Source organism: Lolium rigidum, chromosome 2, assembly GCF_022539505.1.
Source record: "Lolium rigidum isolate FL_2022 chromosome 2, APGP_CSIRO_Lrig_0.1, whole genome shotgun sequence".
NCBI classification, from domain to species: domain Eukaryota; kingdom Viridiplantae; phylum Streptophyta; class Magnoliopsida; order Poales; family Poaceae; genus Lolium; species Lolium rigidum.
In genome coordinates this window covers 208,438,691-208,453,748 of record NC_061509.1, presented here as the reverse complement: position 1 = coordinate 208,453,748, position 15,058 = coordinate 208,438,691, and the positions used below count along the sequence as shown (strand labels likewise).

The 15,058-nt window shown below is 46.5% G+C and overlaps 1 protein-coding gene across 1 annotated transcript; it reads left to right on the top strand.

Moving 5' to 3' along the window:
* The first annotated feature begins 2,897 nt into the window (after positions 1-2,897).
* Positions 2,898-8,595, top strand: LOC124688040. Its single transcript, XM_047221755.1, has 3 exons — positions 2,898-3,425; positions 4,013-4,198; positions 8,290-8,595. The coding sequence occupies exons 1-3, from the start codon at positions 2,898-2,900 to the stop codon at positions 8,593-8,595; spliced, it is 1,020 nt and encodes a 339-aa protein (XP_047077711.1).
* Positions 8,596-15,058: the final 6,463 nt, after the last annotated feature.

Genomic DNA, 15,058 nt, shown 5'->3' with positions numbered 1-15,058 from the left:
GTCCTTTAAATGATCATCTGTCTCCAAATTTTCCAGGACGGGTAAACCATTATGGCGCCAACTGGGATTTGGAGAAGTATCACACCCTCAGGATCCAAGTCATTCCTACAGAGGCCACCCATATCTCGACCGCGTCCTCCATGGTTACCTCTAAAGGCAAAATGTGCATGCCAAGTCTCCGTTTTAGCTTTAAGGAAATCTCCCCACTTCATCTTTTTTTTTCCATCTCATGTTCTTCACCGTCGCATTCTACATGGTATGCCCAAGCATACAACATGCACCATAAAACTACGGGGCCTTTTCAAACTGAATTTTGTAAAATCCTCTCTTGACAGCCCTCCATATGATCACAAAGTGTGCCAATGGTTTACGAACATCCAGCTTCTCCCTTACTCTAATGAAATTTATCAATATGTAGGGTTCAATATCACCTCAAAGATTGGACCAAATCCTTTGTTTTGCTAGATTCTTGATTGCGGAAGTTTGGATCTACTGATTTCGATGCCGTGAGTCCATCATACTCCTCAATAGTGACTAAGTTCTGCCAAAATAATCACAAACCTCCTTTAGTTACTTTCATCCAATCTCCTAAGAAAAATTGGAAGGTGAAGAGATTATCCTCCAAAGATCTGCTCATATGTTGTTCGAAAGACTGGGGTGAAGTAATTCATCGAGTGAACATTTGGCAGCATCATCAACTTCATTCCCTCTTTCGGTGCATACTCTCCTTCCTCAAAGACGAGATTATCAATCTCATCTTTGTCAATACCCAAACGTTGTAGCAAATCACCTAGCTTAGTATAATGCACATAATCTAGACCTCACAGAGTTTGTTAAAAATTGTGTGCTGAGCCCAAGCACCTGAACTAGGAAAATCAATTTTCTCTTGGAGTCCGAGCATCTCCACTCGTGCCTCCTATACGGCGTCCGGCGCAACCGTTTTTTTCTTCTGTATGGGAAGCCATCGCCGGGCATACGGAAATGGAGGGTCGTGGCTCCCAGCCGTGCCCCCATTAAAAAAATGTGAACTTTAAATTCAGTTGAAATTTATTAAAAAAAGAATGCATAGTTAGTTCAACGGGCTGGCCTCGTGGTCTTATTGTCGCCTAGATCGATGACAAGGTCGAGGCGTCGTGCGCGCTTGGTCTGCTTGCGACGGTACTCCTCCGTCGACCACGCCTCCGCGAACTCGTCAGTCATCGGTAGGACGGCCTCGAACGATGCGCCCTCCACAATGCTGGCCCGAAAATTCTTCCAGGTCATCGTCGTTCTTCAGCTGGAAGGAGGCCGTCTTGTACTCCGATGGCGGTGTCCACTACTTCTCCATCTCGCGCTTTGGAAGGCAAGGAGGAAGAAGAGGGCTATGAAGGTACGCAATCGCTGATAGCGCTAGCCCACGATAACCATCGCTTCACATTTTATTTCGAGCCCTGCTCCCCACCAACACCCGTCCCCGCTAGCCGCCAGTGGGTTGGGTTCGGCCTGGGGCCGCCAACTTACTAATTGGGCCACGTTGGCACTAAATCAGGCTAGCAACGATACTTTTTACGCCGGCACCCCATAGCCCATTAGGACTCCTTTGATTTGGAGGAAATACAAATGAAAAGTAGAGGGTTAGGTAATTTTCCAGAGATAGCAAGGAATGGTGGAAAGGAAAACTATAGGAAGTTTTCCTTTAGAAAACAAAATGAAGTCAAATGCTTTGATTCATATGCACAAGGAACGAGGCTAGTTTTGCACGTACATCCTTTCTGATTCCTATCCCAATGCTATTCGTGTGATTTTCATATCTGTGAATTAAAGACACCCTTAGGGAGCATTTAGGGATCCTTCATTGGAGATGCTCTCATGTTGTTGCGATTGCGGATTTAGTACTATTCTTCCGAGTTGAGGCATGAGAGCACCTAATTGCTTTAAGAACAGTTTTGCGCAATGCAGGGCATCGCTGCCCAATGCCTATAAAAGAGACTGGGCACCAATTTGGTACGCAATGTAAACACCCTTATATAATTATGGGTTTATCTGTATCTAAGTTGATAGAGATTCTTTTAGTTCCAGTCATCTAAAATTGTGCAACTGTAGTTTAAAATAAAATACGACTGTGTTTAGTGTAACATGAGCACTTTCTTGTGAGTGACCAAGATTTTTTTTTTTAAAATCTTATTCGACTACGTAGCAAATTCATATAATCCCTCACTCACGGAGCTAGTACATACGATATTTTGGAGCACACAAACTCTGCTCAGGGCTCCTTTGATTTAAAGGATTTGCATAGGAATTGTGTAGGATTTGGTTCCTATAGGAAAAATTCCTATACATGTTGTTTGATTCATAGGAACATATCCTATAGGAAAAATTCTTATAGGAATCTTGTAGTGTAATTCCTATAGGAAAAAAGCATTAGCTCATACCTCATGGAAAAATTCCTTTACTACAATCAAACAAACTTCATCTTCCTATAGGTTTCAAGTAGACATGCCATTTCAATCCTATACCTTTCCTATTCCTATGCTTTTCCTATCCTTTAAATCAAAGGAGCCCTCAGATCTGGACTGTACAAATGTAGGGAAAAATCGCACCACGTCACTCGAGTCTGAATGCGCTGCAATGTTTTGGACTTTGGTCTGGCCAGCAGACGCCAGTAGCAGTGCCCCATGTTTCACCGGCGCAGCGGCCCTAGAAGACGGCCACAGTGCCACACAGTCTATCGCATGCCAGTTGCTCACACGGTTTCAAAACCTCACTCAAAACCTTGCTGCTCATCAAGCGGAAGGCTCCAAACCCGTTTGCGCTTCCTCCTTCCCAGTTCCCACACTCGCTAGCTGGTGTGTCCGAGAAGACAACACACACAGACGCAGACGCCCGCACGCCCATCGCGCCGCGCGGCGGCTCCCGAGATGGCACGGCACGCCAAGACGGACTCCGACGTGACGAGCCTGGCGCCGTCGTCCCCGCCGCGGTCGCCGCGCCGCCCTTCCTACTACGTGCTCAGCCCCGCCGCCTCCCACCCGGACGTCGTGGCCTCCGGCGGCGGCGCCACCGGCGCCACGGCCGAGAAGATGTCGCTCGCGGGGTCCACCCCGGCCGAGTCCCCGCTCCACTACGGCTTCCACCACCACCACCACTCGGGCGGCGCCGCCGCGACGCACCACTCCCGCGAGTCCTCCACCGGCCGCCTCCTCTTCTCCGACCAGCTCCGCTCCGGCGGGCCCGCGGGGGCCGTGCCCTGGCGCCGCCTCGGCCACGGCAGCGGCGCCGGGAGCGTGGGCGACGACGAGGACGAGGAGGACGGGGGCCGCGCCGGGTCGCCGTCGCCCTGGCGGTGCTACGCGCTGGCGGCGCTCGCGTTCGTCGCCGTCTTCGCCTTCTTCCTGCTGGTGCTCTGGGGCGCCAGCAAGTCCTACAAGCCGCACGTCGAGGTCAAGGTCAGCTGCCACTGCTCCCTCACCTGCCTCCGGTTCTTCCAACCATTTCCATAAGAAACTCGCCGCCGGTACTCGCCGGAGTACACATTTCTACCGATCAGAGTACACATTTCACCATTCAACTTGGATTTACAATCGTACATGCTCTTCCTGAATCAAATAGACATGTGGTCTACATTTATTCCTAGTACGATCCACTCTCGAGTCTTGAGCTGAGGTTGTACTGTTGTCATACCTGAACCTGTGTAGAAAATCGGTACTTCCCCAATTTTGTATTGCTCTTCCCATTTCTAGATAAGAGGGAAGCTGTACGTTCCATTCCAAGTTCGAAATTTGTAGGCTCCCAACACAAACAATAGCTACAACATGATTCCTTCGAAACTCTGAATTTTTAACTGCATTTGGGCTAAAAACCACCGGGAAACATGCAAACATTGCTCCACTACTCCGAGGGAAGCACGCGGATATTCGCGCGACTAAACAAATACTCGCTCTTCTCTCGAGTTCGAGTATAGTGTACCTGCCATCGAATCGATTGATTTTTTCCTTTCTCACAGTCGCAAGTGCGCTGGTCTCGTCTGATGCAGAGCGTGGTGTTCGAGTCGTACCACATCCAGGGCGGCACGGACCGGACGGGCGTCCCTACCAGGATGATGTCGGTCAACGCGACGGTCAGGCTGCGGTTCTGCAACCGGGGCACCTTCTTCGGCCTCCACGTCACCGCCACGCCCTTCCACCTCTACTTCGACGACCTCACCGTCGCCGCCGGAAACGTACGTACGCCTTCGCATCATCATCATCATTGCATATTTGCATTTGCATCTTCCATTACCATCCTCCTGCCCCACCATTTACCAGCTAGCTGTCCTTGATTGCTTCATTCCTGGGTTGGAATCCGGACGGCGATGTGTGTGTGAGCGTTACGTTTTGCCCTGCTTAATTAGCTATAAAGTGACCCATAGTAATTGCTAGTTACTGCCGGCAAAGAACAATGCACATGACGGTGACAAGATGCCGTTGTTTCGAGATAATCGGGACGTCGATAGCCCATCGGCCTGAAACGGAAAATGCAAAAGATTTACAAGGTCGTGGGCAGAGAAGGTGGGCGAGCATCAGCATCTTATCGGAAACGGAAATGCAACTATGTCGATGGCCCATGCGAGTGTGCGAGCTATCGGCTGCTTTGAGCTTATTATTATTAGAGTGATGCTATACACACGATAAATATTGTCCGATTTCTGTACGATCGAACATACCACACGCAGGGATTTGGCTTTGGGCTGGAACAGTGATTTGGGTTCCGGAGAAAATACCTGCTCTACGACCCATTCCATTAGGTGAAACGTGTGTAAACAAATACTCCCTTTCCGGGCACAATTACTTGCTTCTCTAGCTCATCCCTTTCCGGACACTACACATGTGTATTAGGGCATCTCCAACGGGGCGACGCAAACGGACACCGAGGGACCGTTTGCGTCCGCTGGGCCGAAAAATCCGTCGGGTTCCTGCTCCAGCGGGACGACGCAAAGTGACCGGGCCATCCATCGCCGCCTGCACCTCCGCGAGCGCCGCCCTGGCCTCGGCGAGCTCGGCCCTGGCGTCGGCGATTTCCGCCCTGGCCGCAGCGAGACGCTCACACCCTTGCCACGGCGGTGTCCACCATATAAAGCCATGGCGGGGCAGGAAACGGCGTTGCAGCGCAGGTCGTTTCCCGCGCGTGCGAAACGCCGACGAAACTTGCCAATGTATTGGGCAAGCGCGGGAACCGACAAATAGTTTGGGGTTGTTCGTTTTGGTTCGTGTGATAAGAGGAAACAAAAAACCCTGACCCAGTGGTTCTACATAAACGGATCATGGTTGTCCGTGTGTAGTCCCACTTTTCCCGCGGGCCCACCGTCATGGTCGGGGCTACTCGCAGTCGAGTGGCCTCCCTGTTGTCGGCGTGGATAGTGGGGGCTACATCATCAAGTTCTTGCCGCGAGTCACATACCTTACGCTCCTGATATGCGTGCGGCGCTAGAAACTGGCCGCAGACACGATCTTCTACATGTCGCAGTCATGGCGCCCCTCCTCCCACCTCCGGCGCGTCTGGCCCTTTGCCATGGCAGCGTCCCATCAGGCTCTCTCCGCTAGCAATGTCGCCTCCATGTCGACATCGTAGCAAGCCTGGTCCCTCGCCACCACCTCCGCTACCTGCACCATCTCCGTGGCGGCCTGCTCCATGTTCCGGGTCTCATGATCCACCTGATAGCAGGAAAAGGGCTCACACGGAGGGAATCGAGCGGCCACGCGCGGGAACGAGGCTGGAAGTTTATGCACAAGACATATTGCATCTGCGATTAATGATGGTGGGAAAAAATGTCGGACCACCAAGTCTGACTCCTCGACCAAAACGGACAAGGAGACGTTATCAGCCGATTTTGTGTCCGCCGCTCGACCCAAACGAATCAATACAGACACATTTGATGTTTAAAATGGGTCTAGTGCAGGAAATGCCTTAACGGCGAAGATTTTTAGGGAGACAAAACTGAATCAAAAGGATTGAATTGGAAAAGACGATTAGTATTCCCTCTGTTCAAAAAAAAATGCTGCTCAACTCTGTCTAGATATTAATGTTTATAGACATATTTTTATTTATAGATACATTCAAAACATAAAAAAATAGGACCGGAGGGGAGTACATGTTTCGTAGCTGAGAATATTTTAACAAGGCTCGGCAGTACTGCGGGTGTTGGTCTGAGGACTTGTGCACCGGCCGGGGAGAAAAATAATTTGCACCATGAGAAAGGAGCATCGTACCCAGATCGTACATGAATCGTCGTGTGTGAAGCATTTTCGTTATTATTATCGTCGCCAAATAAGATTCCTTATACGCTATCTTGGCCGCGATTATTTATCATTTCGTCAAATGGGCCATAGAATTCTTTTGCAGAAGCAGCCAGCCTCTGCTTTCTATCATTCCCATGACCAGGGTTTCTTCCCATTTTAAACAAAACCCTTGCGCAGAGCAGAGCTACTACTAGTATACTGCTCGCATACGTACTGAACCTAGGTACTGGAGAAAGCAACCGGAATAAGATAGCTGCACTGTCCCCTTCCTACTTGTCGCTCTCCAGATTCCGTTTGGAGAAAGAGGGATATGATCTGATTGGTTTGGAGGCATTTCATAGGGTGATATTTCTTCATGATTTTTCTTTTCTTTCTTTGACCATGTTTGGTTTGTAGGATTTTGAATTCATACAAATTTATTATGCATACATGGTCTAATTTGAATACAACACCAAAGGAATAGTTCTGTTACGTCCAATCTTATGGAATTTCGTCTTTGTATCTACTCCCTCCGGTCTGAATAAATTGACGCTAGCTGTGAAGAGCTAGTAGCCTAGGTACGTCTATATGCCGTGCCTGGATGTTACAATTACTGTGTCTTTCTATTCATGCAGGATTTAACATACCGTGACATCATGTTCCTACGTTTTTTGTACTCATTTGTTTAGAAATTCTATGAACCAAAGACTCCCTAAACTGGGGGCCACAATACCATTATCTATAACTACCCTAGGTTCAGAGTTTAGTCAAATTCAAACTTTACAATATTTGACCAAATGTATAGGAAAAAATACAAGCACTAATATTAATTTTAGAATGACTAAACCCTGCTGGACCTGCAATGGACCATCTGATGGATGACTTTTAGAATGAGCGTGACCATCCCGGTCAGTGAAGACCTTGTGATTCACAGTTCACAAGGAACAAAACATCATCTGCCAAATTAAAACACTAATACTATCAAATGCGAATAATATGAAATTAAACTTTGTGATGGTTCAAATGATATTAGTTTTATATTACAAATATTGATACATTGTACTGTATGGTTGGACAAATTTTACACAGTATAACTCTAGATAAACCCAAAATGCGTGGTAGGAGTAAATAAAAACAGGGAGTAATAAAGTTAGGCTATATATGTACATCCATGCTTGACGCAAATACTAAGAATATTGAAAAAAAAATCATTAATGAAAAATAAGGCTTGTTGAAAGTTCTTTTTCTTGCCCTAAGGACCGGGCCGGCAGATGATCTCTGACCTCTGGTTGCCATGCAATGGACCATCCTGATAGATGACTTTTAGAACGAGCGTGACCATCCCGGTCAGTGAAGACCTTGCGATTCACAGTTCACAAGGAACAAAACATCATCTGCCAATTAGTGACTGCTGCACTAGTAAGACGAATTACACGTGATTAAATTTAAGTACCAAACAATGTACAGGGCACAGTAAAGCGCAGCGCTCTCTGGGCCGGAGCGCAGGGCATGGCGTTCACGTGACCCAGGGCAGAGGGCCCAAAGCTACAATACAAACGGCCGTGTTTTCTCCTCTCTCTCTCCTCGTGACGAAGAAGGGCCGGTACTAGTACTTGTGCAGAGAACGACGACTAGCGCGCCTGCAGTCTGCAGAGCACGGCCTGGCAAAGAGAGAGCCAAATCCAATGCGAAACGGCAGGGTCACAGCGCTACCAAAAGGACGACGTGCACTTTACTGCTTTAGACATCACGCCTTTAGCCTAGCTAGTTAATTTTGTCAGTCGACTCTCTGGCTGGTGCACTTTTCTGCTCCTGCTGCTTGCGGGCTTGCGGCAGGGAATCCTGTGCTGGGCAACAAGATGATGGCCCCCTGTCCTGTGCGCAGCAAAAGTAGCCCCGTCTCATGGACTACATTCTCGACCCTGGTTCTGGATAACACAGTAAAAAATGCGTCGCAGGGTAGATCGCGCAGAAGAAACTAGCCACCCTGTCCGTAGCAACTTCATATTTTTCTTGTGTTAATATGTGTCGACGTGACTTGATTTGGGTTTTGCAGATGAAGGAGTTCTACCAGGCGCGGCGGAGCGGCCGCGTGGTGACGGTGTCCGTGGTGGGGAGGCAGGTCCCGCTCTACGGCGCCGGCGCCGACCTGCACAGCAAGCCCAACAACGGCCGCCTCGGCCCCGCCGTCGTGCCCGTCAGGCTCGCCTTCCTGCTCCGGGCGCGCGCGCACATCCTCGGCGCCCTCCTCCGCTCCAAGTTCTACCGCCGCGTCGGCTGCCGCCTCGACGTCCGCGAGGCGCACCTCGGCAGGCCCGTGCGCGGCGTCGCCGCAGACTGCGAGTACCACGACGGGAGATGACTACGACGGCCGACGGGCGACATGCGTCGTTCGTGGCGTGTGGATTGCAAGGTCTGAATTTAGGCGTGAGTGCATGTGCGTGTGTGTGTTGACTGAAACTGAACTGGTGATTGATTAGCCGCGGTAGTATTAGCAGCAGCAGCATTCTTAAAACGGAGCATGTGTGTCACACTCTGATTTTCTGACGTAACAGGGCCAATATGTTCTGCGTAATTCTGCTTGTGGTGACACCCGTAAACTATTTTTCTTTCAAAAAGAGGGGATTCCATCCTATTTTTCCACTAAAGAACCCAAGTCGCCTCTATATGTACAAACTACAACACACCAAACAAATAACCATCAGCCACTTCACCCTAACACCAGTGAGAGTACTTCCGAGCCATAACCAGACTCCCAACATAGCACAACCGTCAGCTTTTGCCAGACGACAGAAGACGGCACTAGCTAATCTTCAGAACTGCTGTATTTCTTTTTTCGTGAGGAGTGAAACTGAACATTTTCCTGCTAAGGCACCCGCAATTCATGGGCAAACATCTTTTTTCTCCTTCGACTTATTATCATCCATCTGTGATAGCCCTGGTCCAAATCCTCCCATCCTCGCGAAGCGAACCGATGAAGACTTCATTTGCTACTTGTTTCATTAGCTTTACTCCCCATGTCAGTTTCCACGCTTTTCCTTCTTTATCTCAAGAATAGATATGTGCTAATCCAATATCCAACCATATTTGTCAACACGCCTGGATCATAATTTTTTCTTAATCTCAAAACATGCGCTGCTCCTGGTTTTTCATAAGGTCCAGAAAACAGCAGCAACTCCAACCATCGCTCAAGATTTTTCAGATGAACTGAAATTCCGCAACCACAAATGGAAAAGTTCATGCATATTATCATGTACATATCTCGGCCCAAACGCACGTCTCACCGCCATCCAAATCAACTTAGCCACCGAACATTGTAAGAATAGGTGTTCGACACATTCTAGAGCTCCACAAAACTGGCAGGATGGATTCCCCAACCAAACCTTTTCTCTATAAATTGTATTTCTCAAAGCTAGCCAAACGAAATTTTAATTCTATGAGGCAGTTTACTTTTCCACAAGAATGTTTGTGGAGATCTTATCTGGTGTGCAGTTTATTTTTTTGTACGTGGAGCTAACCGGGAGAATTCCATTGTTATCAACTGCCACATCGGGTAGAACTAAGGCTTTGGACATGTAATCGACGGAGAATTTACAATTCTCCGTTAAGTTCCAACAAAATTCATTAGCCATATGTGATTACTGAACTTGGGCTAGCCGCAGAAGTAAGGCATTCCAAGATGTCATCATGGGGCCAATTAAACATCTTCTAAGCGTCACATTCAATAGAAAAGACTCCGTGACCGTGGCAAACAATATTGTAACACGCAGGGCATTATTCTCCGAGGGTAGCATTTCCCACCCACTGATCCTCCTAGAAACAAATCTCCGTCCCATCGTTAATAGAAGACGTTTCAAAGCGAAAGAAATGTTTTTTCGTGGTCATTAGACCAACCAAAAAATGCAAATCCCCAGGTTCTAGTATACTTGGGAAAGGGCATTTGAGCAAAAAAAAAATTCTTAGGAAAGTTTGCCAAATACCATACTCAGTAATGAGCTTAAAAAGACATTTACATAGTGAGGCAGTATTTTTGACCTCAAGGTCATCGATACCTAGCCCGCCCTGATCTTTGGGGCGGTAAACTACACTCCATCTAGCCGGTCGATATTTAATTTTCTTACTATCTCCTTGCAAAAAGAATCTGATCGATAATAATCCGATATTTTTAAGACTTCTTTGGAAAGCTGAATGAGATCATATACAATACCATGTTACTTAGTATTGAATTAATCAAAATCTATCTTCCACTCAACCTAGGAGGAGCAGCCGTTTGATGGCATTTAACTTTTCGTTGTATTATTAATGTCCCGCAGTTTGCTGCTACATTCTCTGGGGTTATCACTTAACGTCTTCTCTATATGCTTCAAAAGTTCAAACGGTGGTTGCGTTTTTTATTTGGAGAATTTATGCATGCTGGAACTACACATACTCCACGGTTACCATCTCTGTAGGGCTTCAAAGGCTAAATGTTAACAGGCTTTGTGTGTAGGTGTGTGTGTGTGTGTTGGGGGGGGGGGGGGGCGAGCGTGGCCCCCTAACTACACTAAATTTCGCCATTGGATGAACTTGCCCCCACGAGTCGAGTCAAAGTGGCAAGTCGAAAAGCCAGCAATCATAATAGACTCATAGTAGAATAGCCATGCAACTAGTAACCCTTAATCCATGCTCGAGTTTTCTAACTTTTTGCGAAATATAATAATATTGATTTAAACACATGTAGACACCATTGTCGTGAATGATCAATAACTTCACATTGAGCCCTCGCTCTTTAGACCATCAAGCGGACACCTAACAATTGCAGATTTAGGAACTTCCTTGGCATACTTGTTGATGGAGCGCATGACCCATTCGTCAATGCGGTAGGATGTGCGATGAACTTCATGTTTGCTTTAGATATATGATGACCATAATTTGACTTACATTGTCATTGTTCTTGTTTGTAGATAGTTGCCGCACTAACTCCATCTGCACGCCAAGTGGTCAATTATTCTGATGGATGCTTCATTACATATACAAGGTAATATTCTTGTTTTCAGTTATATTTTTTTTTGGGCGGTGTTGATCATCCCCCCCCCCCCCCGCCAAATTTAAAGGGTAAAGAGCACTTGTCGAAGGGTTAAAGTCGAAGTTTATTTTGTGTGTGTGTGCGGGGTGAAGGGGGGGGGGGGCAGTGCCCCCCTAACTACACTAAATTCCGCCATTGAATGTACTCAACCCCCACGAGTCGAGTGAAAGTACCAGGTCGAAAAGTTAACAATACTAGTAGACTAGCCATCTAGACAACCATTGACCCGGCGGTTTTGGAGAGGAGAGAGAGGCGCGTGGGGGAACTGGCTGTGAGCAACCGTTCACCCCGCGGCCTCGACCTCTTCTACCCGCATCCTGCCCAGGCCGGATAATCCGGCCCCATCTTGGGGCGGATAATCTGGCCGGGCCGGATTTTCCGGTGTCCTCTAGGGCCGGATTATCCGGTGTTCTCCAGAACACTGGAAACCAGGTCTATCTTTGTTGGTTATTTGCACATGCCCATGTGTGATGCAATATATTATCACTCCACATATAGGATGCAAATTGACCAATAAGATGAGACACCAAGAAAACCCGACCGAAACCACTCAAACTCCAAGTTTTTACCAAAACATGACTTAAGAGCAAGATGGAAATGGCTTATAGATGAGTGTTGGCTTGGGTTTAGATAGCACAAACTGTTAATTGTACATGATCACTCAAGTTTGCAAGATAAGACCAAATAAAGGCCAAACTAGAGTGATTTCCCATAAGAACATGTAGATGTCAAATAAAATACATTTAAGATCCAAATAACCCCAACTCTTCACAAAGAAGAGTGTGGGCTCCATGTATGAGTGTTATGGTATGGCACCGCGAAGATATATCTTGGGTCCAAAACCAATACTCGTCATTGAGGCTCACATATCAATATATGATATAAATAGAATGATTTCTTACTATCGGCATTATGGGGGAGGGATAGCTCAATAATGTAAACCGCACTCCCCCTATTTCCATGCCCACATCTAGACCAAATAAAGTTTTGAGAATAAGGTGTGTTTGCAAGATGGTCAAGCTATACTCCTTGAATCAATGATATCTAGCTCATTCCTCAAATAGCAAAACCTTGCTTCATCAAGAGGCTTCGTCAATATATCAGCAAGTTGATCTTTGGTTGGAACATAGCATAGCTCAATATCACCACATGCAACATGGTCCCTAATGAAATGATTCCGGATTTCAATATGCTTCGTTCTTGAATGTTGCACCGGATTATAAGCAATCTTGATAGCACTTTCATTGTCACATAGAAGAGGCACTTTGTCACAAGTGACACCGTATTCCTTTAAAGTTTGCCTCATCCATAACAATTGAGTGCATCCACTTGCGGCGGCAACATATTCGGCTTCGACGGTAGAGAGGGATATACAATTTTGCCTTTTAGAAGACCAACACACCAAGGACCTACCAAGGAATTGGCAAGCTCCGGATGTTGATTTCCTATCATCCTTGTCTCCTGCCCAATCCGCATCGGTGTATCCATTGAGAAAGAAACTTGAGCCTTTAGGATACCAAAGACCATATCTTGGGGTATCAAACAAATATCGAAAGATTCTTTTGAGAGCCATCATGTGGCTCTCCTTAGGAGAAGCTTGATACCTTGCACACACACCAACACTCAACACTATGTCCAGTCTAGATGCACAAAGGTAAAGCAAGGATCCAATCATGGAGCGATATACCTTTTGATCCACCTCTTTACCATTGGAATCAAGTGCAAGATGATATTTAGTAACCATTGGAGTGGCTACACCCTTCATTTCCGTCATCTTGAACCTCTTGAGCATGTCTTAGAGATATTTTGCTTGATTGATGAAAGTCTCTTCTCTCAATTGCTTGATCTCAAAACCAAGAAAGAACCGCATCTCTCCCATCATAGACATCTCAAACCTATCGGTCATAAGCTTTGAAAATTCATCATTGAAAGCTTTGTTAGTAGAGCCAAAGATAATATCATCAACATATAATTGGCAAATGAAAATCTCCCCATTGACCCTCTGAGTAAAAGAGTGGGATCGATTAGCCCAACATCAAACCCACGGTCCATCAACAATTCTTTAAGGTGCTCGTACCAAGCTCTAGGGGCTTGTTTGAGACCATAAAGTGCTTTATCAAGCTTATAGACGTGGTTAGGAAAGTCGGGATCCTCAAACCCCGGGGGTTGCTTAACATAGACCTCTTCATGCAAAGGACCATTAAGAAATGCACTTTTCACATCCATTTGTTGTAACTTAAAATTATGATGTGATGCATAAGCAAGAAGGATACGGATGGACTCAAGGCGAGCCACGGGAGCATAAATTTCTCCAAAGTCAATTCCTTCAATTTGAGAGAAACCTTGAGCCACCAATCTTGCCTTGTTCCTCACAACATTTCCAAATCCATCTTGCTTGTTCTTGAATATCCATTTAGTGCCTATAACATTGCGGCACTCTTTTGGCTTCTCTACTGAAGACCATACTTTGTTGCGCTTGAAGTTGTTGAGTTCATCGTGCATAGCTTCCAACCAATCCGGATCGTCAAGAGCTTCAAATACTTTCTTGGGTTCCACTAAGGAGATATAAGCATGATGATTGCTAAAGTTAGCCAATTGCCTTCTTGTGGAAACTCTTCCTCCTACATCACTTAGGACCTTCTCATGAGTGTGTTCAAGAATTTCCAAGTTCCTATCTCTTCTTGCAAGACAACGGGCCTCGATCTCCTCCTTGGTTCTTCTAGGCCTTGGAGGTATCACGTGACCAACTTGATCGTTTGGGTCCCCGTCTTGACCTTCAACTTGAGCTTCCTCAATTTCTTGAGAGTGCTCATCATCATGTGCTTGATCTTGGACATTATTCGGTGAGAGGAGAATATTGAATGGATACTCATTGGATCCATCATGAATCCTAGATTGATCTTGTCCTTGATCTTGCACACTAGAGGCAGGGTCTTGTTCTTGTTCTTGGGTTGGTGCATCATTAGCTTCAAGAGATGGAGTTTGTTGATGTTGAGAAGATGAGGGCTCCACCATGGTAGAGCATAGTCCTTCCCGAGACGCCACACTGTGTCCCTCAATGGGGCGGAAAAATCCCACACCCATTCTTACTATGGCATCTTGAGGGATTTCATCACCTGCACAAACATCAACTTGCCCCACTTGGGAGCCATTATTTTCCTCGAACTTCACACTACAAGATTCGATGATAATCCTGGAAGATATATCAAATACTCTATAAGTGTGAGATTCAGCACCGTAACCAACAAATATATACCCTCCAAAGCTTTAGGAGCAAATTTAGATAAACGAACTCCTTTGATTTTATAGAAACAGTTACACCCGAACACCTTGAAGTATGAGATATTAGGCTTGTTGCCGGTGAGTATTTCATATGGAGTCTTGTTCAAGCCCTCACGGAGATAGAGCCGGTTAGAAGAGTGGCAAGCGGTGGAGATGGCTTCGGCCCAAAATTTATAGCGGGATTTGTACTCCGCCATCATAGATCTTGCCATATCCAAAAGAGTCCGGTTCTTCCTCTCTGCAACACCATTTTGTTTAGGGGTGTATGCAGCGGAATATTGATGTCTTATCCCCTCAATACTAAGAAACTCATTGAGTGTGTAGTTCTTGAACTCGGAACTGTTGTCACTTCTTATTGCCAATAGAGGGAGGTTGTATTGTCGTTGCACCTCGGTGGCAAAGAAAATGAAGATTTGCTGAGTCTCATCTTTCTTCTTGAGAAAACTAGTAAACGTGCACGTGCACGTCCTATATTGTG